Genomic DNA, 25,448 nt, shown 5'->3' on the forward strand with positions numbered 1-25,448 from the left:
AGAATTGCCTATTGGGAGGACATTTGTCATTCCAAGCTTAGAAGTGAAATTATTTGATGTTGTCAAAGTTTATTCTTTTTGGCAATTTTTGAGTTATCTGGTTATGAAAAATAACAGTGGGATAGTGAAAAACTTGTTTGGAAGTCTGACTGGTGCTGAGATGACCTAAACTTAGTCGGTATTTAGAAGTCCAAACTTGTAGGGCCAAGTCTTCTGGTAGAGTAAACCACAGAGCTCCACTGAAGTCAATCAAGCTAAATCAATTTACTCGAGTGGAGGATCTGGCCCATAGTGCTAGAAAAGGAATGTGGGCTTTGCAGTGTTTGAAAAACACAGTTAACTTAATTCACTTAATTTCTTAACTATCAGTGAATGTAGAAAATATACTGTATACATTATTTTCTAAACTCAGTTAATAGCTCAGAGTGTAGATAATTCCAGGTATTCAGTGAGCATATATAAATATTCATGCATACTAGCTTTTAATTCTTCCTTGTATGTCTCTCTGAATTACTATACCTACCCATAAAATGGCATAAGGAGTTCCACCATCTGTGTCAGCTTTTCTGCTGGGGCCCATTTTCAAAGTCAGTATCCTGACTAAAGTGTACTGCAACCTACAGAGCATGTAGTATTTGAAATTGGGACGATTGGAGTTCAGCAGGTGGGACACCAGACTTGCTGAGCCTCTTCTGATGCTTCAGGTATACCATTATGACCCTGACTAGTAGCAGGCTTACCAACAGAAACTGGAAATCTGGGAGACAATCTGAGAGGATCTGGTTCTAATTCTGTAGTCCTTAATCAAGCAAATATTTGAATCAGGCAAAACTCCTGGAGTCATCAATGGGAGTTTTGCTCAATCAAGGGTTGCAGAATTTAACACTTTGTTTTGACAAAAACTAGTAAATCTAAGAAACATTTTAGCTTCAAAATAAATAACTCACATCATTTTTTTTAAACACGAATTTAAACTTTTGGAAAAGAACAATGATTTTTCTCCAAAGCACTGTATCAATCACTAATAACAAACTATTATAACACTCCTAGGGTATTCTGATGGAACACCATATGCTGCATTCAGGAACTGAAAACTACAACAATCAAGCCAAATTATTTCAAGGTAGAAAGAATACTCACCTTCCATCAAATGTGATAATGTTTGGATCAGTGAAAGAGTAGCAGTTCCCTGTTGGGAGGTCTTGAACTGTGACCTGGTTAATATAAAATGTGTAATGAATACAACCTATGCAGCAGTTTCTCTTCATTATTTTCCCTCACAAAACTTTATGTGTAGCATTCAAGTGACAAGTACAAACTGAAATCTGACTTATAAAACATGATGCAGAATAGAATAGACTTCCTTTTTAAACAATTTTAGTTTAATCACATACTGCCTGGGAGCTGGATGTACTATTATTTCACCTACCTCAATTTATTGTATTTCTTTACCCTGTTTGGTAAAAGAGAATCTTTTCCTGCTAAAGTTCCTATTAAGACGCAGAATCCCACCTAGAAATTACCAAGAATGTAGAACACTCATTAAATCACAATAATTTTAAAGCCTAAGGTATGGCTTAATTATGGATAATTAGCATGATTTGTAGCCTGTACTACTACAGGTCCATAGGTTTGACCTTAATCCATATTTTGAATATTTAATTAATTTGTGATGCAGACTGTGGACCAGGTTCTAAGATCAATTACATTGTAAATCCAGAGTAAACCCCTCTGGTGTCAAGGAATCGGTGCAGTCTCCCTTGACTTCAAAGTTGTGGGAGCCATGAAAATTGGGTGAAGGATAAAGAGCTGTACTAAGGCTTCTCTCAGTTACAGCAATGTAAACTGTCTATCTTAAATTAGATCAGCAATAACCCCTAAGAATTTCAGCCATGTGGGAGCAGAAATGGCATGAGGAGTCAGGAACCCTTGGAGATATTATGCCTGCAAAAACTAGGAGAATACCCAATACCTCCAATGATGCTGTGGGGGAACACACTTACTTGTGGCACTTGCTACACCTGCTCCCTGTAGAGGTCCTTTGCATCGCCCATCCACTGGACAGAGAGACAAGACTATTGCCACATTGCTGCCCAAAAGGTGCCTCTTGGTGAAGGTGTATTGCATAATGTAATATCTAGTTCTCACCTTGATAATGTAGAATCAGTGTGCTATTTGCACACAGCCTATAGTAAGTTGTGGTGCAAAGGGCCCCATTTGCACTGGGGGAAGGATGAGCCATTTGTGACACCCCTTTATGGGATGCAACATGCTCCCATACATGCAGCCAGCCTACCCCCATTCTCTGGCCATGGCCGTCTACTCTTTGCTTGCTTTGACTATCTGCTCCCAGAGGGATGCATCTTAGGTGCACACTCTGCACTTCATCAGGCACCCAGAAATGCAATTCAAATAGTTGTGACATGGGGTGTGAAGCAGGGGGAAAAGGTGGAGGGGTCCTTGCTCCTCCCTTTGTCATTGTACAGCCATGTGGAATTGGTCATCATGTAGTCTTTAGGAATAGGGGTGATTTAAACTAATGGATGAATGGGAGAAGGCAGGCTTCTCTCATGGAGATGAGCACCTCAAATGAAGAGTTTGTACTTTTGTATACACATCAACAGCCTTGTAGTGACACCACTCTGACACCTCTTGTACGCTGGCCACCCGCAGGTGTTAGGGTTCACTCCTTGAGGAATGCAGAAGTGAAGTCCTCCGTGAAAAATGTTTTGGCCTGAACTCAAATATTGTTGTATCTACCAAAAATGATGTAAAAGGATTTTCTCTATTAACACTATCACCACATCCCAACTTTCTCTCTCTCTCTTTCACTCCAGCTCTTTTAATTACTGAATGAATGCAAAGAGTGCAGTATATTTGCTTCCTAGGTTAGTGGGGACCTGAATTTCTCTCAAATCGTTCTGCACGCTTCAGCCATTCCATTTCTAGGTAAATTTTGAGATTTATTAGGAAGCCTGCAGTATCCAAGGACTATTTTGATTTTAATATATCATCCTGAAATTTTTCTTGGCTATGCTGGCAGAGGCGTTTCACATTAATGCCTCTAATTGCTTGCAAAACATCAACAGTAAAGTGGGATTTTTTTTGTTCTTTCTATGGATAAAGCCTGCTTTACTGGGATCAAATTTAATTTATTTTTAAAATAGTTAATTCAACTTTACATTTGCTCAGTTCTCATGTTTTAATAGAAACATGAATGCCATCAAAAATTAATATGTTTGATAGCATTGAGCTAACTGCATTGCATTTGTGTTGAACTAGATTAAAGTTGCCTTTATCATCATAAGGACAATATTTAAAATATTAAAGATAAAGACTATATTGAGGAAGAAAGGAAATGTACACACGTTTGTCATTATACGTTTTAAAGATACAAATAAGTACTGCGGATCTAATTTTCACCTCATTTCCTCCAGTGCAAATCATGCGAAACACCACTGAAATCATTGAGGTAATACCATTGTACAGCCAGGGTAAGTGAGAATAGAATCAGTGTCACTCTTTGGGTCTTGAGGTAAATGATGCACATAAATCAGGACCATATAGTTCATTAATCAGGAGTATGTCTTCTATTGCTAAAAATGCGCTACATTGGTTTTGTCACCTCTTTGTGAACTTTAGCTGAGTGATATGTATGTTCTGGCACTGTGGTCCTTTTAGTCTATCACATCATAATATAACTGTGGACTTCTATCAGAGCTCTCATCTGAGAATCACCGGGCCACAAACAATGAGACAAATCGTGTGTGCCTCACTCACTTGAACAGGCCTACTGAAGTAAATGTAAGTAAAGGAAGCAGGATTTGGCTCATTAATTAATTCTCATTATATTAATAATGCCCATTTTATACATGGATAAATAGAGATACAGAGAGGTTAAGTGCCTCATTAGAGACCTCATAATTACTGGCAGAGCTGAAAATAGAACACCAGAGTCCTGACTCTCAGTCCCCTTCTCAAATTACCAGGCCACTCTCCAACCCTGTATTTATTCTGTTGTTCAGTGGGGAATCATAACCAACAGAAGTGTTCTTGCAGAGAAGCTTTGCCTTTGCTTCGCTCTACGAACCACAATTTCAGTGTGGGTTATGCGCTCTTTTGGAATTTCTTCCCCTGAGTGTTTTCTTTTCCTCCTAAAGAATTGACAGTTCCAAACCAGCCCTCCCTCCTCCCAAAACACACACACATACAAATGCATGTAGAATACTGTGTACATACTGTGTGTAGAATCCAGCTGTTGGCCCTACTAATGTCCTGGCTGATAATCAAAACAAACCTGTTAAAGCAAAACACTCCACATATTGATTTCTTTGGCATATTAAGTCACTGTGCTGGGTTAATGTGCTCACAATGAGGAAGATTATACAGCTAAGACTTATTGATTTTTCCTCCATCTCCCTTCATAGCAAAACTCCCACTGAAGTTTGCCATGTTTTCCACGCTATTTGAGTAACCAACCTTTACATCCTTTGGCGCATAAGCTCTCCAGAGTAGTTCGCTCCTTGTGACTGGCTCCGCTCTGATATAGCTGATGCGGTCTCCATCCTGGGCAAAGTCTGTCACAGCTGTCACAGTGAGAAAGGCTCTTGCACAACTGTCTTCTGCACAGGGCATATGCAGGAGATCCACCTGGCATGCTGAAAGGGCTATGTTTGGGGGCCCCAATAATAGGTTATCTAAAATGAACAGGAACATTGAGCCTGAGAAAATATATTACCTGGTTGTCCCCACCTTCTTTACTGTCAGACATAAATGTTCTACTTTCAGACACACACATTAATCAAAACCACATGGGTTTTGTGTGAAAACTGTTGTTATGACTTAACTTGATCTGATATCGCTATGCAAATGGTCACTGCATTTCTTCTCCCAATAGATGTTTTTATGAAGACCCAATTGCATGCCTTTGTATTCACAGATGCAAATATCTTATCAAGTGACCCTCTTATCCATATGGGGAAGAGCCCATGGGATGAAGATGGATAATTCTCATGACAAGGAATAAAACTATGTTTCAGGAAGATGCACCTGCCAAGGTACTTACAAAATTATTATCAGTTTATGCCTGAGACAGAGGATGGTGCAGTGGTTAGGGTCCTAGTCTAAGACTTGAGAGACCTAGGTTCAACTTCCCGCTCTGCCACAGACTTCCTGTGGGACCGTGGGCAAGTGCCTCAATTCTCCATCTATAAATTGGAGATAATAGTACTTCTCAACCTTACAGTCAGATTGTGAGGATAAATACATTCAAAGATTAAGAGCTGTTTGGGTACTAAGGGAATGGGAGCTAGACAAGCATGTAACGTAGATAGAAAAGTGCTGGAGAGCTGGGGACTGAATCTGGCTACTCACAGAGCTGGCGAGGCAATGACATTGTAAGATTACTCATGCAGCTCTGCCACTGTGCTTCAGCTCTTACCTAAATGACCTCCTGTATGGGTGAGAGGGTAGCTGTCTCCATGCCTTTTCAGTCATTAGCCTCCATTTTTAAGGTCACAAATCTGGGGTCCTGTTAGTGCCATCTATTGGTGTTTTTTCATGTGCACGCTTATCCACTAAGAACTGGTCTGAGACAGGGTTGCTGCCTCTAAGGGACAAAAAACTGAGACATCCAGGATGTTCCTGAGCCCAAAGTGATCCATTGAAAAGGCCAATGGTTTCTTTGAACACACAAGGGGAAATCGTGGCCCTATTGAAGTCAACAGAAAATTTGCCATTGACTTCAGCGGGCCCAGGATTTTACCCAGTTTCCACAGTCTGAGCCAACACCTACAGTATGACAAGAAATGTCGGGAATGGATTAATTTGGTAAAAACAAAGCAATTATTCATAATTCATGGATTTGCTTCTTAATTTATATTCAGAAGGCATAAAAATATTCAAAAGTATTTCCAAAAATCAGCATTATAGAAAAGACCTATACAATATAACTGAGATTAAACCCATAGATTCTATACAAATTGAACTATGGCATAGAGAGGTATCTCTGATATCAAATCCTTAAAGGCTGGCTTACAATTGTATAGCAAAGTTCTGGATAATTTTCAAGTTTTTTTTAGCCAGTTAAACAGAAGCTTTCCACAAAGGATAGTTATTGCTCTTGTAACCATGTGAGGTTTGCTCACAGAGCAAAAGTTTAAAATCAAACAAAATAATCTTGTTGAAGTAACAGTGGTACACATAAAACAAGCAGCACAACAGCTCTGTTGTGTCCTCGGATTAATTGTATTATCTAAACGTAGAGATATATTTCTATGCTTTTAATTGGCTCTCTCAATGCTTATTACCTATATAATTTACACAACAGTGGTGTTAAATGGACTCAACTCAACATGGAGTTTGTCATTTAATTTCTTTTGGCATAAATGAATAAAAACTAAAATAGCCTTTATTTCCAATGTGTAGGAGTGTGGCCAATTTAAATCTTACAGTATTTAAAAGGCTGTAGCTTTCTTTCAAACAAAAAACAAATGCAACTAAAGCATTGAATAAACATTCTTGCACAGTGCATATGCATACATAAAGCAGAAGATGTTTATAGACATTTAGCATCTCAGTTGAATATATGTGGGCCAGTGACACATAGACAAACAGCTTCAGGGTGGACCAATCAAGGGCAACAGTTGGTTATTAGTTTAAACTACATAAATTAGATGATTAAAAGGGACAGAAACTTGCCACTTCTGTAACAGCTTCTTTTCAAGGCTAGTTAATTGGTACAGTTGTATCTCCATCTCTGCACCTCTCAGCACCAACTTGTCAAGTTCATTAACACATTGAAAATAAATCTACTTCTGGAAACTTTCTCGGTCAGTCTCCCTTAGAATATTAAGAGACTGATAAAACATGCAGTGAAAAGGGAGTGGGCTCCTGCCAAGCAAGTTTGTGTTAGATGCTAACTTTGGCAGAATAGCTTCTGCAGTCTTGTTAGCTCGCTGCTCATAAATTTTGTCATCAGCCAGATTTTCAAAGGTACCTAACCTGCTCTGGTGCTTTTGAAAATTCCACTATGTGCCTATCTGCATATTTACACACCTAAATACCTTTACAAATCTGACCCTGTGAGTTTAAAGAATGCTCACTTGGTAGGCTGACACAGCCAGGCCATCAAGAGGAATATGCAGATCAGTGCACCACTAAGTCACGTGCAAATTCAAACCACTCCATGTATGGAAGCTAACAGCTGCTGAAACCACAGGTACAGTTCATCTTAGATCACTGAGTTATGTTCTCATTTTGAATGCCTTTTTATCCCCTTTGTTGTCTGTGCGTGTGCTGAGGATTGGGAAGAAAAGTAGAGGGATTTCAGATCATTTAAATGCATGTTTCTGAACATCAGGGAGATTAAAAAAGAATGAGAAGAAAGAGTAGGGTGGTAGACTGAACCTCAGTAGAGGATTATTGATTTTTTTGTTTTGTTTTAGGAGAAGTTCTATGTAATGTATACGTCAGTGGCAAAGATTTGGGGTGAAATCCTGGCCTCATTAAAGTCTAAGGGTACTTTGCCATTGATTTCAGTGGCTCCAGGATTTCACCCGTGGAGCAGGGGTTGTTTAAAAAATTCTTACCAGTGGTAAAACCAGCACATAGCAAAAGTCACACTTTCTGTTATTTTGAAGAAAAAAAAATCTCAGAGCTTGTATGTTGTTTTGCCTTGAGTTTTTAAGATGAGATACTACATTTAACAGGTGGACAAATGTTCTGGTGGGCCTGATATTGTGATCCTGTCCCCAAAAGCAACTCCCATTGACTTCAAGGGAACCAGCATACACTGGAGGGCAGCGGAATCAGTCCCTTGATAGAAAATTTGGTTGTTAGGTGATAAAAATGGACAATGAATAGCCATAATTTCTGGATGTGAGCAGAATTACATCACTTTGGCCTTGGGAAAAATATTTGCTGATTAAGATGGCAAAATGTTTCTTTAGATAAAATTTGCTAACATTCCCAAGCAAACAACTTAGAAAGTAATCAATAGTATGTCACAAAAATTAATCCAGTGTTGTTGTTGCCATGTTGGTCCCAGGATATGAGAGAGACAAGCTCTGTGGAGCTTGAAAGATTGTCTCTTTCACCAACAGAAATTGGTCCAACAAAAGATATTACCTCACCCACCTTGTCACTATCATGTTCCAGTCCACCAAAAAACCCCAAACAAATGAAAACCAGAAAACAAACCAATAAAAAAAACCCCATTATATTTTCATTTTCTAGAAAAGGAATGTAATGTAGAACTAATTCTTGATATTTTTAAAAGGGAAAAACTACTAAATTCCTAACTTCTACACCCTTCTTGGGGTATGTACTGTTACTGGGAAAATTAGGTTATATGGGATACAAAACAATATCTATAATGTTTCATGATTTTCTTCTCTGTCCAAAAGTCTTTGAGGTCCTGATGGTGAAAAGACTTAAACATGTGTATAACGTTACATAGATGAATAGTCCCACTGAAGTCATTTGGACTCCTCAAGTGTGTAAAGTTACATGTGCTTATTTCTTTGTAGAACTGAGGTTTTATAGCGTAGGTTCTTTGGGATACTGACTGGACCTAACCATATGTTTCTAACATCAATAAAATCACAATTTATCCAGAAAAAGATACAAAATCTGTTCAATTATTTATTTATTTATTATTGATCCAGCTCTTGAATTATCTGATGATGATGTTCTGAGTGACCATCAATAAGTGATGAGATTGTTCTGAGTGTCACTCTGGTTAAGAAACATTCAGAATGCAGAACCTTGCAATGCTATTTTATAACCCTAAATGTTTAAAAAAATCCTTTTCTTTATCATTATTTCTCTAATAAATCACAATGAACTATGATGTAGCTATTATTGAAATTGCTTAATGTACCGGCAACAAACCATGAGTGATTTTTTCATCTACTTTTTTTAACAAGCTAACAAGCTATTTAGTTTTGTCAACTATTTAATGTTATCTAAATGTTATAATTTTCCTTTAAATTCATTGTACCATATAAGTTGCAAAAAGTAAGTAGTCACAATGAATTAACTACAATGTACAAATCTCTTACCAGAATCTTCAGTTTTCAGCTGTAAAGTAATTTTACAGATGTCACCTTGACCTTGGCAGATAATAGGTACAGTACTTAGAATGGTCAAAACATGTTCTTTGTCATCCTCTGCAATTTGTAGTGACTCTGGTGTAAACTGGAAGTAAAATAGATGATCAATCTTAGATAATTGTGACAGAAAAATAAGGCAAAATGGATATTTCTGAAACATAAAAAATGATTTTTTTTCTTTTTAACCAAAAAAACTTACAAATTCATGATAAAGTAATCATTGTCTCTAATTTCAAAAGGTAAAATTGCTTTTTAAGCTTTTACAGTATGTTCAGGAATTAGGAAACTATTTGCAGTTGTCATCAGTAGTCTGTAACAGTTTCTTATTTCCTGGTCTGAAAAGAATCTTTTTTAAAAAAAGAAGTCCTGACAACAATAGGATAGCATGGAATCATTTTTTTTCCAGTATCACTTTAAAAAAAGAACTAATTACAATGCATTGAGCGGTATATTTTCACTGGTCATAGGCTAGAGTCTGACAGTGCCACAAGCCCTATACAAGCGTATGAGGTGGCACATTGGCACACTGCCCCAGGAGCAGGGCAGTTAAGTGCAATTCCCTCCTTGTTCCCGGTTCTTGCACCAGGGGAAAATAATCGGTTAGTGGCTCATACGTGAAGCAGATTATTTCTCCTTCTATGCCAGCACAGCTCTGCTGTCTTGTGCATTCCAGAGCAAAGCCAAGACTCCAGCCATTCCCCACTCCCTCCTTGCTCATCTGCTCTGGTGGGAAAGTAGCTAGTACACAGCACTCTTAACCTTGTCCATCTGAACCCAAAGTCTGGATAGTGCATACATATGAACTGGGGCTATCTCCCTTTAATGCCCCTGCATGGGTGTGTAGCCCAAGAGACACTCTGGCTCTACATAATTATGTATTTCATTTATACAGGACAATGCTTTTCACTACTATGGATCCAAGTATGTTTTGTGATAACCTGTGGGTTGAATTTTGCTTTTGGTTGCACTAGATCAGCTCCTATTGACTTCAGGGGGAACTGTGCACATTTATCTAGAGGCACATCTGGATCTTTATACGGTGGTTGCTCATAAAAATGCACCTATTTTGCCTTTGATAACTAAATAACATTAACAGGGTACTTGCAGTATTCTCTGTATTTAGTATAGGTAAATCCTAGAGAATAATGTGAATACTACACTAGTACTACAAGGCATGGCCACTGGACCAAAGAGCATTCAAAATTGAACACAAAATGATGTGAAAACAATATTTTGTTTGGAAACAACTACCAAATCCATTCTCTATCATTCTATACTGCCGCCATCAAAGTGGTATCTAATTACCTTCCAAAATTAAATAATTACGTAAGGCAGTCTACCCATAAGCATGATTTTTCAGTCTTTTCCCTTGACCTTATCCAGGTGTTCATTAGTATTTCATTTTTCTCTCCTCATCCTTATGGTCTGAATGCAGTGATATTCCAACTTAAATTCATAGACTTTGAGGCTAGAAAAGACCACCATAATCATCTAGTCTGAGCTCCTGCACATTACAGACCACAGAACCTCACCCACCCACACCTGTAATAGACCCATAACCTCTGGCTGAGTTACTTAAGTCATCAAATCTTAATTTAAAGACTTCAAGTTACAGAGAATCCATCATTTCCTCTATTTCAAACCAGCAAGTGAGTCATGCCCCATGATGCAGAAGAAGGCAAAAACAAACAGACAAAGAAAAACCAATCGTCTCTGTCAATCTGATCTAGGGGAAAACTCCTTCTAGCCCCAAATTTGGTGATCTATTGGATCATGAGTTTGCTGGCAAGCCCCACTAGCCAGATACTTGGGAAAGAATTCTCTGTAGTAACTCAGAGCTCTCCCCATCTAGTGTCCCATCGCCAGCCGTTGGAGACATTTGCTAATAGCCATTACAGATGGACCATATGCCATTGTAGGCTACCTAATCATACCACCCCCTCCATAAACTCAGTTTTGAAACAAGTGAGATGTTTTACCCCCACTACTCCTCATGGAAGGCTGTTCCAGAACTTTACTCCTCTGATGGTTAGAAACCTTAGTCTAATTTAAAGCTTAAACTTGTTGGTGGCCAGTGTGTATTAATTTGGCTTTGTGCCAACATTGGCCCTTAATGTAAATAACTTCTTTCACTCCCTAATGTTTAGCCTTCTTATGTATTTCTGGAGAGCAATCATATCTCCACTCAACCTTCATTTTGTGAGGCTAAACAAGCCAACCTCCTTAAGTCTCCTCTCATAAAGTAGGTTCTCCATTCTTCTGATCATCCCAGTAGCTCTTCTCTGCGCCTCTTCCAGTTTGAATTAATCTTTCTTAAACATGGGAGACCAGGATTGCACACAGTAGTCCAGATGAGGTCTCACCAGTGACCACATCACACTGGCGGCTCATAGTCATCTGGTGATGAACCAATACCCCCAAGTCTTTCTCTTCCAACTGATAAGTCTCCAGTTTACAGCAAAAATTCTTGTTGTTTAGTCCCAAAGTGCATGACCCTGCACTTCACACTATTAAATGTTGTCCCATTTCCATTACTCCAGTTTTCAAGGTCAGCCAAATCTTCCTGTCTTATGTTACAATCCTCCTTTGTATTGGCAATACTTCTCAATTTAGTGTCATCTGCAAATTTTATTAGTGCACTGCCACTTTTTTGTGCCAAGGTCATTGAAGAAAATGTTAATGAAGATTGGTCTCAAGACCAATCCCTGACAAACTCCACCAGTAACCTCCCTGCAGCCTGATAGTTCATGTTTCAGCATGACCCATTGTAGTTTCCCCTTTATCCAGTTCCTTACCCACATTTTTGATTCTCATATTAATCACCATTTACTCCAATTTAACTAATAAGTTCCAAGTAGAACTATATCAAATGCTTTTCTGAAATCCAGGTAGATTAGATCCACTTCACATAGCTCTGGCACTCCTAACCTTGTACATAGTTACTGGAATGCATCTGGACATGTGCTAGAGGGTGCATGGAGCACTTTTGGATATTTTTTATGTTCTGACAGTGTCAGCACCTAGACAGTACCGTGAATGCTTTAGAAAGGCTTACAGAATGGCACGTAATTTATTAGGACATTTTCTCACTGGGCGTGTAGAAGCTACATTAATTATAGGTTTCAGAGTAACAGCCATGTTAGTCTGTATTCGCGAAAAGAAAAGGAGTACTTGTAGCACCTTAGAGACTAACCAATTTATTTGAGCATAAGCTTTCGTGAGCTACAGTTCACTTCATCGGATGCATACTATGGAAAGTGTAGAAGATATTTTTATATACACACAAAGCATGAAAAAATACCTCCTCCCACCCAGCAGGAGAGTGGGGTGGGAGGAGGTATTTTTTCATGCTTTGTGTGTATATAAAAAGATCTTTTACACTTTCCACAGTATGCATCCGATGAAGTGAGCTGTAGCCCACGAAAGCTTATGCTCAAATAAATTGGTTAGTCTCTAAGGTGCCACAAGTACTCCTTTTCTTTTTACATTAATTATGATCATCAAGTCCTATTTTCTTGCATATTGTGTTCCAGAGTATGTTGGTTAATATTCAAATATTCTTCAGTGACATGCTGGATAAGTGCAGTAAATCAAGGACATTTGCATTACCTTAATCCCTGCATAGAATCCATCGCTCTCTTCAGGCAATGACTGCTGATCAGGAGAGTCCCTCATAAAAGCAGTGACAGTGCAAAAGATCTGTAATAAATAAATAGCTTTACTTGAAATAAAGTGGAAGGGAAACATAGTTATGCATCTTCACTAGTTATCTTGCTGGTGGCTGTTTTTACCTCTAGAACTGACTTTTTTTTTAGGAGTTGTTGTTTGATTCATATTTGTAAACTCTGAGGAGTTAAAGTTTAAACCCTGAGGATTTTTGATCCATTTATTTTAAAAAGAAGGAGTTTAAGGTCCCAGTCTCAGAGATGAATAGCACTTAACACTTACGTAGCACTTTCAGATCTCCAAGCATGTTATAAAGGTGAGTATTATCATCCCCTTAGAGGAAGGCTGATTCAGAAGCTGAAGCAGCTTGTAGAAGGTCACACTGTAGTCCAGTGATAGGGACAGGAATAGAGCCTAGTTTGCAGACCATTGTCCATCCACTGGCTCTCATAGCCTCCTTTTAGTCCATATTTTTTAGGCTATATTTTATGTTGGACCGGCCTCACAATCATCCACCCTCAGAAATAGTCTCAGCATCATTAAAGCCCTTTGTGACATGCTTTGGAAACATGGAATATTCAAAGACTATTTTATCTATACTATAAATGTTATATAGGTGCTGTGGCTTGTATTCCTGGCTCAATGGGTGAGCTAAAAGATGTTTCCTGCAGGTACTAAAGTCAGTGGAGTGTAATTAATGCAAATCCCCAATCCTGAAAAAAGAAGCAGGACACAAGTCCTTTTGACGCTTTACCCCTTGGGGAAATACCATATCCTGGGTTGACCATTCAAGATACCTAAGAATGCGAAGGACTTGAGATCATATATGTGGGAGAGGGGTCACTCACCTTCAAAACAGAAATGACATGAGACTGTGATCAAGAGAGACAGGCCCTGCAGAAAGGATCTGAAGTACTTTAAACCCTACCCAGGTCTCTGTGTGGCAGATGGGTAACTATCTGCTAAACTTAGGGTGACCAGATAGCAACTGTGAAAAAACAGAACCGGGGGTGGAGGGTAATAGGCGCCTATATAAGAAAGTCCCAAAAAACGGGACTGTCCCTATAAAAATGGGACATATGGTCACCCTAGCTAAACTAGACGTGTACAAGCTGTTTATTGTTTTTATGACATGTTTTTTCTGTGATGATTTTGTTCTGGGTGGCTAGTACTTTGCTATATGGAAGCTGGTTGGTTACTGGTGAACCCTGTCATTGCCCTTGAAACAACAGGATTGTACATGCTGAACTAGTCAGACCTTGTGAGGCCATCTGCAGGAGTCTGTGGCCTAATTCTCCAGTCTGGAGGGAGAGGGTTGCGGGATCCCGCCCCAAGAAAGGTGATGACTAGAGGCCTGAGACTTAAGTGGGGTTCCCTTACAGAGTCCAGGAAGGGGTCAGAGGTACAGTTACCTCAGGAACTGTGACACCCTCTTTACGTGTTGTCTCAAGTACTAATCATGAGAAGCTGTGTACTCCATTTTGCTTGGTGTATTATAAAAGTATCTAAATGATAAAGACATGTCAACAAGGTTTATCTTTTAAAAAGCACAATCTATCAGGCCAATTATGTTTTATTCCTAGGACAGTCAGGCAACCTTTTTCTCTCCTGAGGCTGCACACTATCTACTATCCTTTTTTTTTTTTTTTTTTTTTAATAAATGGTTTCTTGTTTCAGAAAACCAAAACTGCACACCTCGTTCCTTTGAGCACAAGATTACACAATACAAATACTCCTTAAAACAAACTACAACAGAATACTAGACTGTAGTTATTAATTTCTGGTTACTCCTCATCAATGCAATAACAGATTGTGACCCACTAAATCAATTCCAGAGTTTCAACAGTAATCCGACAGGGGGAGCTAGGCTGACCTAGCTTATTTGGTATTATGAGTAAGCTTCTTTTGTCTGATTATCAGAAGCACTCGGCACTTTCGATGTTGTGTTATTTCATCCAGAGGTGTCACACTGGTAGCTACTGGCTTCTGAGCAATTTTGGAAAATCAGTTCTTATGTAGGAGCCTAAATAGGAGATGAGGGTTTGGTTTTTTTTGTTTTGTTTTTTAAATCTGGCCCCTTATGACTAGGAATGTGCAAACTGGTTCAGAACAAGTAAGAATACTCTCAAAAACTTGTAGCCATGTAAACCCAAATCACTTTCCAGGTTTGTATAAGGCACTACTCTCCGTCCCTCTTCAACTCCCTGTGTATCATGGCTCCCTCCTCCCCTACCTGTATGTTACAATTTACCTTCAAATTTTGTAACTGTTCTGGGAATCCTTCCATCCTAAGTTATTTGTTCCCATTCAGAATACTAGAAATATTTCAAGTGCTGCAAGGCTCTCACCTGGATCCTTGAACCTGAAGAATTAAGTATTTCATTTACTCTTCCCTCTAAATCCAAGTGGATTATTCCCAGTTCCTTCTCAGACACTCTTTTTCTCAAGGCCATTTTAGTGTGCTCTCCAGTATCTTCCTTTTTATTTCAGATTTTCTTATTGACAGACCATCTACCATACTACCTCAGGTTGGTGAGGGGAACCAGTATTCTTCCTTATTTTGAAGAGACAGAATCCTTTTCATCTTACCTCAGGTTTGCCCCTTTCTAACAACAGAAGTAAGTAATCACCTGCTACTCTAAAGTCACAGTTCCTCAACGTCTGGGTATTTAGACAGTTTCTCTCTAGAGCACCATAATAAAAGAAGTGTGTTGTACAGTTTAGTTCCTTGTTATCACTAGGGATTTATTATCCCTCAAGACATTATCATTCCCTAATGGCCCACATTCAATCTATGAAGTTTTAAGAAAGATCTTTTTCTTTCATGGCAGAGGGTAATTGCTGCTGTTCCCCTCACCAGTGCTGATGGAGGGAGTCTTCTCAAAAATCAAGAGCCGACAAATCAGTGGCAGCGGAAAAAAAGAAGTAAGTCTGAAAATATCTGTTCCTTCTTGCCCCTCCCCTGAAGTGAAAAATATGATTCCATTACACATCTCAGTGCGCGTATCCAATGGAGTTGCATTGCAGATATAATATTTACACAGACTATGATAAAACTTGCTGAGCTGTTTTGCACTTTTTGCTTCAACGGTTTTATCCAAGAATGTTCACATGGTGACTTCCATTTGAAAACACCACTTTGAGAATCCCTGTCAAGAAGAGAGAGACAATTAAAGCTGTCAGGATTGCTCACTAGGAGGCTGAAAAAGAAAGCAGGGGGTGGATCTATCAAAGGATTCCAAGACAGATTATAAGTAAGATGACAAGCATCTTTGAAAATGCATCAGTAACCCAGTCTTGTTTCCTGTTCCCAAAATGTATTTTCCCTGTTGCAGAACAAAGTGACTTATTTGTTTATTTAGAAACTTTTTATTAAAGCAAATTTAGAAAAGAACATTAACATACCATATCGTACACTATTTATTCAGGATCACGTTAATATTAAAATAACCTGGCTAAAGATTCTGGCTTACCGGCTGGGGAGCATCCTCCTCTGAGTATGCTAGAAAGGGTGACCGAATGTCTAAATATCAGACCTCTAAGAAGGTATGCTTTTAGGATACAGTCTGCACATAAAACATTACACTTAAAAATATAGAGATGATACATAGCTATATTTAAAATACCATTAAAATACCATCCCACACTTGTATATGGTCATCTATTTTTGGCAAGCAAAAAGTAGAATACCTTGAATAGTAGGGCACCTCCTATGTATTCGGTAAGATCAATAGGACTTGTGAAGATTAGTACACTATTTGCAAATTAAAATATATAGACACTGAACTTGTTCTAGTATTACATTTTATTTCTGTCTTTTTTTATTGTTCCCCCCCCCCCCTTTAGTTTCTTCTTTACCTAGTAGGTGTACACATCTCTTCATAATCATCAGATATGTTCATTGGCCACTGAGCTACAAGATAACAGTTTGCCACATAATTATTATTATACTTGAGAGTTTTTTTGCCTTCAGCCAAATACCAGCTCTTCTTCTCCAGCTCAGGAATCAGCAATATTTTTTCATATCAACATATCATTTAAAGCAAGGAGATAACAACAACACTGATGGCACCTTGCTGACAACAGTGACAGGTGAGATGGTATTTTTCACAAAGTCCTCACATGTTTTTAAATAAAATTCTATTTTGTCTTCATCCCTTTTAAAGCAATAACAATCGGTGAAGGGGACTTCAGACACCATAATCCAATTGCTTCAGGTTGTGGTTTGTTTCCTTGCATCTATGTATATGAAATTATTTCTTTAGGGCAAAATCCACTGTTAGGTAGAAAACGATAAAACAAAAAGGGTGATTTTTTAAAAAAAATTCTTTTCAAGTTAGGGCTGACTTCTGCCCTCAGGTGCAGTTCCCACTGACTTCTTCAGATTCACGTCTGCTTCATTTTGAAATCAATGGGAGCAGTGTATTCAACCGAAGGCTGAATTCGACCTTTAATGTTGGAGCGGGGGACCTGGATGGCTTTGGGAATTGGTCATGGTATATAGAGCATTAATCTCTAAATAGGCCTAGTTCCAGTTATTGACAATTTTTTTCCTCAGCACCTTGCATGACAAACTCTCATAGATTCATAGAGTTTAAGGCTAGAAGGGACCTAGTCTGATCTCCTATATATTACAGATCATTAAAATTCATTCAGTTACCCCTGATTTGAGTCCAGTAACTTGTTTGACTAAAGACATCAAGAGATGGAGAATCCACCACTTCCCTGGGTAGTTTGTTCCAATGATTAGTCACCCTCAAAGTTAGATATTTGTGCCTTATTTTTAATTTGAACTAGTCTGGCTTCAGCTTCCAGCCATTGGAATTTGTTATACCTTTACCCGAAAGATCAAAAAGTCCTTTAGTATCTTGTATTTTCTTTGTGTGAAGGAACTCATACACTGTAATCAAGTCACCTCTCAATCTTCTTTTTGCTAGACTAGAGATTGAGCTCTTTAAGTCTCTCACCCTAAAATGTTTACTCCAGCCCAGGAATCATAAAAAACCCTCCAGTTTTTTAACATCCTTTTTAAATTCTGGGAACCAAAACTGTATACAGTATCCCAGTATAGGACTCACAAATGCCATATACAGAGGTAAAATCACTTCCTGCTCCTACTCACTGCTCCCTCTTTTATACTTCCAATGATTGCATTCACCCTTTTTGCCACAGCTTTGCATGTTGTGAGTTGCTTTTCTATTATGACCCATAATCCTTTTAAGAATAACATTTCCAGAAATGTACAGTCCCACATTCTATACGTATGACCTGCGTTCCTTGTTCCTACATGTGTAACTTTGCATTTGGCTGTAGTAAAATGCATTTTATATGCATGTGCCCAGGCTACCAAGCTATTCATATCTCTCTGTATGGCTGCCCTAGTCTCATAGTTATTTACCACTCTGCCAAATTTTATCAGCAATGGTTTTATATTTATTTCCAGATCACTGATGAAAATGTTGAATAGTATCAATCCTTGCAGAATCCCAATAGAAATTCCCATATTCAATGATTTCCCTTTGATAACTACTTTGAGATCTCTCAGTTAGCCAGTCCTTAATCCTTTTAACATGTGCTTTATTGGTATTATCTGCTTCTAATTTTTAATCGGAATGTCATGCAGTACTAAAGCATATGTCTTACAAAAGCCTAAGTATATTACATCTACACAGTTACCTTTATCAACCAAAGTTATAATCTCATCAAAGAATAAAAGCTGATTTGTTTACAAGACCTATTTTCTATAAAACCATGTGTCAAGGTTCCTCCCCCACTCTGAACTCTAGGGTACAGATGTGGGGACCTGCATGAAAAAACCTCCTAAGCTTATCTTTACCAGCTTAGGTCAAAACTTCCCCAAGGTACAAAATATTCCCCCCGTTGTCCTTGGACTGGCCGCTACCACCACCAAACTAATACTGGTTACTGGGGAAGAGCTGTTTGGACGCATCTTTCCCCCCAAAATACTTCCCAAAACCCTGCACCCCACTTCCTGGACAAGGTTTGGTATAAAGCCTCACCAATTTGCCTAGGTGACTACAGACCCAGACCCTTGGATCTTAAGAACAATGAACAATCCTCCCAACACTTGCACCCCCCCTTTCCTGGGAAATGTTGGATAAAAAGCCTCACCAATTTGCATAGGTGACCACAGACCCAAACCCTTGGATCTGAGAACAATGAAAAAGCATTCAGTGTTTTACAAGAAGACTTTTAATAAAAAATAGAAGTAAATAGAAATAAAGAAATCCCCCCTGTAAAATCAGGATGGTAGATATCTTACAGGGTAATTAGATTCAAAAACATAGAGAACCCCTCTAGGCAAAACCTTAAGTTACAAAAAAGATACACAGACAGAAATAGTTATTCTATTCAGCACAATTCTTTTCTCAGCCATTTAAAGAAATCATAATCTAACACATACCTAGCTAGATTACTTACTAAAAGTTCTAAGGCTCCATTCCTGGTCTATCCCTGGCAGAAACCAGCATACAGACAGACACAGACCCTTTGTTTCTCTCCCTCCTCCCAGCTTTTGAAAGTATCTTGTCTCCTCATTGGTCATTTTGGTCAGGTGCCAGCGAGGTTACCTTTAGCTTCTTAACCCTTTACAGGTGAGAGGAGCTTTCCCCTGGCCAGGAGGGATTTCAAAGGGGTTTACCCTTCCCTTTATATTTATGACACCATGTTAATTGGCATTAATTACATTCCTATACTTTAATTCTTTATCATTTGAAACTCTTATCAGCTTTTTCATTATTTGTGAAATCCAACATCTCGGCCCCACTGGCATTCTTAAAACTGTCACTCAGCTAACCCAGTAGGTGCCTAAATCACCTAGTACCTAAATTTGCACCAGTGGATATGCACAAAAGTGCCTAAGTCCTGACACCATGTGACACTTCCAAGGGGTACCCAGTGTTACGTGGCACCTTACTACCACCTGCCTTTAGCATGAGGAAGTCTTCTCTGTGCCTGCAGTGGATCAGCTCCCTGACTCTACCAGCCTCTGGTAATACAAGCATTGCCTTCTAGGCACAATGATTAAGAAGACCAGTGTGACATGTGCTTTCAGTTGAGACCTTACATGACCTCTTTTGGTGAACCCAGGGATTCCTGTTACTCTATGTACCCCTGTGCCCTCTGCCAGTTGACATGAAGAGGTCTTTGGGTCACACACTGCCCCTCAGCTAATGAGCTGCTCAGAGCCCTAGCTCAAACCAAAGGCCCAGATGCTCCAAAACAAGAGTCTCAAATTAGGTGTTCCCCCATCTATCTTATCAGGAGGACGTAATCCCTTAGGTGTCTGTCTTATTGATTTCAAGGGGAATTAACGATATATCCTGCTTGGAAGCTTTTAAAAATCCCACTAGGTGCCCATCTCTACTTTTAGACACCTAAATGCGTTTGAAAATCTCGCCTAAGTCACTTTTTAAAATGGAATTTAGGCATCTAAGACACTTAAGTGAGTTTGAATATTGTACCCCATACCAATGTCTGCCTGGAGTGTGCCCAAGCAATACTAAGTTTTAGGATGTGCAGACAATAACTACAAATAATCCCAGTTTATGGATTTGGGCTTGGGTCAGTGCTTAGGTAAGGTAATGATGCACCATGTTGATTGCAGCATCCTTATAAGCGGGAGCCTGCTTCATTAGAGAGGGAGAGACCAGGGGTTTCAAAAGACTGGGGAAAGGAAGAGTGGGTACCTGGTGCCAGGATACGAGGGCAAAGAGGAGAGGGACCAGCAGGGAGGCACCGCCAGGGGATCCAGAGGGAAAAGTCTATCTGCAGTGAGGGACAAGAGCAAAACCTCTTAGAGGGAATTAAGATTCCAGGAGGGTGTAATGGACTGCCAAGGGAGAGTCTAGCTTTGAGATATTTTAATGAACCAGACCCTGAAGGGAAGAATAAACACAAAGCACCAGTTGTAGCTTGTTTGGCCACTGAAGGAAAGAAACTGAGGCAGTAGTAGGATCTGACACCTGATGAGGTGAAATGTTACACCATGCAAATTCTAGCATTAACATAGCAAAAATACATGGGAAAGCATGATGTAAGCTAGCCTCATCAAAGCTAACCTATATATAAAACCACAGTCTCTACCAACCTTCAAACAGCCAAACTGCAGTGCACAGGAAAACAGCCTCTATGTAGCAGACCTTCACATACACCTAGTGATGGGGAATTTCAAAGGTTTCAAAGTTTGGAATCTGATCCAAACCAATAGTGGATCAGCTCCTTTGTGGATGACATATCCTTCTTTGCCCACAGATTTCCCCCTTTAGACCTAGTAGTGATGATTTTCTGCTGGGAAGTAGCAGTGGGCTGATCACCATTTTCTGCCAACTACCCAATTCAAAGTCTGGAGAAGGCATTTGAAAATGTATTTTAAGAATGTCTGCAGGCTCCTACTAGAAAGATTTTAACATTTATGTCAAATCACGTACTTAGAGAAGGTGGTAATTAAAGAAGAGAAAAACCTCCTTCCCTACTTTGAGTGGAAGTTAAACTGTTCTCCTTCGTATGTTAAAGCAGGATAGATACTAGATTACATTCTTTTGCACTAGGTTCTATATTTCTGGTGTCACAAACAGTTTATGTGTCAGCAACCAGCTTGGAAAGGCCAGTTTTATTTAAACATTTTATTTTAAAATGCATATTATAGTTTATAGATGGTGACAACTGCTTTCTCACCATATGAAATTTCACAATTGCTGCGCTGAGCAAATCTGCCCCCCCCCATTTCTTAGCATAACTCATTACACACACTCTGCCTACCATAATTTACAAATGCCTGTGCCTCTAGGACTGGCTTGACCTCTGTCAATATTGTATAAATAAGACTTGGGACTGCTAGGATTTTCAAATCAGATGGAATGGGCTTCTTTCAGTGTTTATGTAGCAACAGCAGCGTATTATAGATATGGTCAATGTTGCAATCGTTTCACTAACATTATGCTGGCATCATACTGTCTGAAATAACAAAATCAGAGCCCAAAGTGTGTGTGTGTGTGTGTGTTGGCGGGGGGTGGGGGGAGGGAAATGCACACATGAGCATTTTGAAGAACTATCTTTGGCTGTTTAGACTATAGAGACGTCAATAAAAGTTCAAACATCATTGGCCCAGTAAGTCTGAATTACTCTTTAAGGGCCTATTAAAGCTATTAAATCATTTCAATGTATATTGAAACATATTGATGGATAGTCTGTTATACGCCTTATATTATCAGGAGACATTATGATGAATGAAAAGTAGTGTAGATATCAATCACATAAGAGAAACAAAAATCTTTACTCTTGACTATATTATATCAAGGAATGAAAGGAGAAGATCCGGATTTCGGATAAAGATTATAAATAAAGCAACTCCTAAAATTCATCTGCAAAAACATTAGTGCTGAATTTAAACCATGTGTAAGTGGATGAAAAATGGAATAAGCAGAACCAAGTGATTTTAGTAGAGTTATACCTGATATACTGGGTCTTAATTTGGCCCATTTGGAGTAAATTCTACCCTCATTTACACTCATGCAACCTCACTTACTTCTGAGGGTAGAATGTAATCCTTAGGACTCCTGCTCTGGATTGCGGAAGGGGCAGGGAAAAGCCAGTGAAAGGATGCATCTGACTTATCAGCCGCTCTCTTGCACAGCCTCTATCTGCAAGGCGCTGGCCGTAGTTTAAAGATAACCTGACCCCGCAGAATCCCTTGTATTATGTAGCCTCCATGGGTGCAGGGGTTTGCAAACTGCTTTCCCTTGTGCTTACAGGGTTGACTCTGGCCCTTCTGGCCTGATTCTCTTCTCACTTTCGCCAGACTTAACCTAGTGTAACTCTACTGGTCTATGGGTTTACCCCTGATTTACACCAGTGAAAGGAGAATTAGGCCCTTCATAACTATTATTAGGAACCCAAGGTGGAACAGCAAATGTGGTAAAGTGCTTTTTAAACTCTTTATTATGTGAAATATTTTAGACTAAAATCCCTGTTACAGCTAACGTGTCATTGCCTGATTTCACCGATGACAATTTGTGGATAATTATAATTACTGAAATAGGCCATGAAAAGCTTAAAAAAAAATTCTAGCAGTGAACTGAACATCTCAGTCTAAACTTGCTAAATTAAATATCTGTGTTTCAGCAAAGGACAGAAGGGCTTTTGAAAACAACTTTTAATATAATAAAAATTGTCTCATAACAGCTAGGTGACACTACTAGTTAACAGAACTGCTTCTCCCCATCCAGGATTGTTTAAATCTGGATTGAATTGATTGCAGGTGAAATTATTTTGATTACAATAGATATCTCTCTGTAACACAAGCTCCCCATGAAGTCTGGCAGAATTAGTTTGTCTGACTCAAATGCAGGTAGCATAATTATGAGAAGAAACTAGCAAAAGTGTCTAGATTTAACCACGGTTATAAATGACTCACCTTTATAAGAATTTAAATAAACACATTCATATTTCTTAATGTGAATTCTTATTCAAGAAAAGATTCAAAACACCAAGGCTGTTTACAAGCTATATTTAATATGGGGCTATTATAGCTGGCAGTGTTTATTCTTTCAGTACTATTTAGCATCACTAATGGTTCTTTGTTTATAACAGTTATGAACCTAATTTAACTTTTAAAGTCTGATTTTTGTGCTGTGGAAGGCCATTAATTTATATACATATCAATTTGTTCATGTCTTGCACTGGTGTCTGGTTGTGGTGCTTTTGTTTCTGTTTTTGTTGTTGCTGTTGTTGGAACTAGACCAGGGTTGCTATGTAAGCCATTAAATGTATTGCTTAAAGATTGTTCCGTAATGAACTTCATCTTTCAGCATACAAATGAACCAGTCTCAGAAAGGCAGAACACCATGAAAAAGACCATGAAATAAACCTCCATATACTTTAAAATTTCATATTCTTTAATATTCTTTTTTGTGAAAAGATATTATTATGGGTCTGTCCATCAGTATAGAAATTACTCAATGCTTGAACTGGATGTGCATATAGGTGTCTGTGCCTTTACCCCAAGTTCATTCTGCTGTTAGGTGGAAAAAATACTGAGTAAAAGTTGGAACAGTTTTCTCTGTCTCCCCCGGCCCCGCAGGTTGTGCCAACTTTATGGCATTTAACCTGCAATATATACATCATATATTCAAGCTTTTTCATGTCGGTACTTAAGGAATTAAGTACACTAGTTCTAGTGTTACCCTGGGTTTTCAGAACCCCCAACAGGGGCCACTTAATGATTTCACTCCAGGCGGTGTAAGGAATAAATCAACAGGAACACAGCACTTCTGTCTGATAAGATTCATGCAAGTAAGCGTGCTCTATCTAAAACTGCAGTTTATTAGATTTAAGCAGACACAAACATAAACAATAGGTTTAGAACATCCCAGATATTTACCTAACATCTGGAACGGTGTTGAGTAATTAACAGCAGGTTTACAGTGGCCAGTTGCTCACCCACCGGGGAGAAAGGGTGTCAGGAAAAAGTCTCTCAAGATGGCTTCAGAGGACTGCTCCAAAGTACACTCTATTAGCTAATAATCTTTTATATAACTTCTACAAAACACATAGGTCATTATGACCCGACTGTATCTTTACTTTTCTAACTTTCAATAAACTTTTAACATCAGAGGCATCTAGACTCAAGGTTTTTCCAATCACCAACGTTTTTAGTTTCAATTGTTTACTTGTTTATCCCCTTCTCCCATTCTGATTAGCAGAAACTGTAGCTAGTTTTGACCTTGCTTCTGAAAGCCTGTCTCCAAATTAACCCTTAACTATGTGGTGTTCTATTTCATTAATTCAGGGTGGCTGAATGCACGAAATATGGTTGAAATTAGCTTGAGCACATTCTGGGGTATACACACCCCTCAAATCCAGGGCAGTACTAGAAGCAGGAAAACTCACCCCAAAAGAGATGCCTACCTCTGCCCCTAGAATGGAGGCATCAGTCTCAGCCCATCTCAGGCGTAGGTGTCAAGCAGAGCATGCAGGGGGAACTGGGCCCTCCCTCTCCAGCAAGGCCCACCCAAGGGCCCTATGGGAAGTATCACCAGCTGAGTCATAGAATCATAGAATATCAGGGTTTGAAGGGACCTCAGGAGGTCATCTAGTCCAACCCCCTGCTCAAAGCAGGACCAATCCCCAACTAAATCATCCCAGCCAGGGCTTTGTTAAGCCTGATCTTAAAAACCTCCCAGGAAGGAGATTCCACCACCTCCCTAGGTAACCCATTCCAGTGCTTCACCACCCTCCTAGTGAAAAAGTTTTTCCTAATATCCAACCTAAATCTCCCCCACTGAAACTTGAGACCATTACTCCTTGTTCTGTCATCTGCTATCACTGAGAACAGTCTAGATCCATCCTCTTTGGAACCCCCTTTCAGGTAGTTGAAAGCAGCTATCAAATCCACCCTCACTCTTCTCTTCTGCAGACTAAATAATCCCAGTCCCATCAGCCTCTCCTCATAAGTCATGTGCTCCAGCCCCCTAATCATTTTTGTTGCCCTCCGCTGGACTCTTTCCAATTTTTTCACATCCTTCTTGTAGTGTGGGGCCCAAAACTGGACACAGTACTCCAGATGAGGCCTCACCAATGCTGAATAGAGGGCAATGATCACGTCCCTTGATCTGCTGGCAATGTTCCTACTTATACAGCCCAAAATGC

At 39.2% G+C, this 25,448-nt stretch overlaps 1 protein-coding gene across 1 annotated transcript in view; it reads right to left on the bottom strand.

Annotated features, from left to right (window-relative positions):
- The window catches only part of LOC311528189 (von Willebrand factor D and EGF domain-containing protein-like), a 284,287-nt gene that overhangs the window by 161,604 nt on the left and 97,235 nt on the right, over window positions 1–25,448 (bottom strand). Inside the window, 4 exon segments of the mRNA XM_084642898.1 lie at window positions 1,141–1,214; window positions 4,480–4,697; window positions 9,063–9,198; window positions 12,723–12,812. Of these exon segments, the coding sequence (XP_084499024.1) occupies window positions 1,141–1,214; window positions 4,480–4,697; window positions 9,063–9,198; window positions 12,723–12,812 (518 nt within the window).

This window comes from Lepidochelys olivacea (genome assembly GCF_965140295.1).
Source record: "Lepidochelys olivacea isolate rLepOli2 genome assembly, chromosome: 11".
NCBI lineage: Eukaryota > Metazoa > Chordata > Testudines > Cheloniidae > Lepidochelys > Lepidochelys olivacea.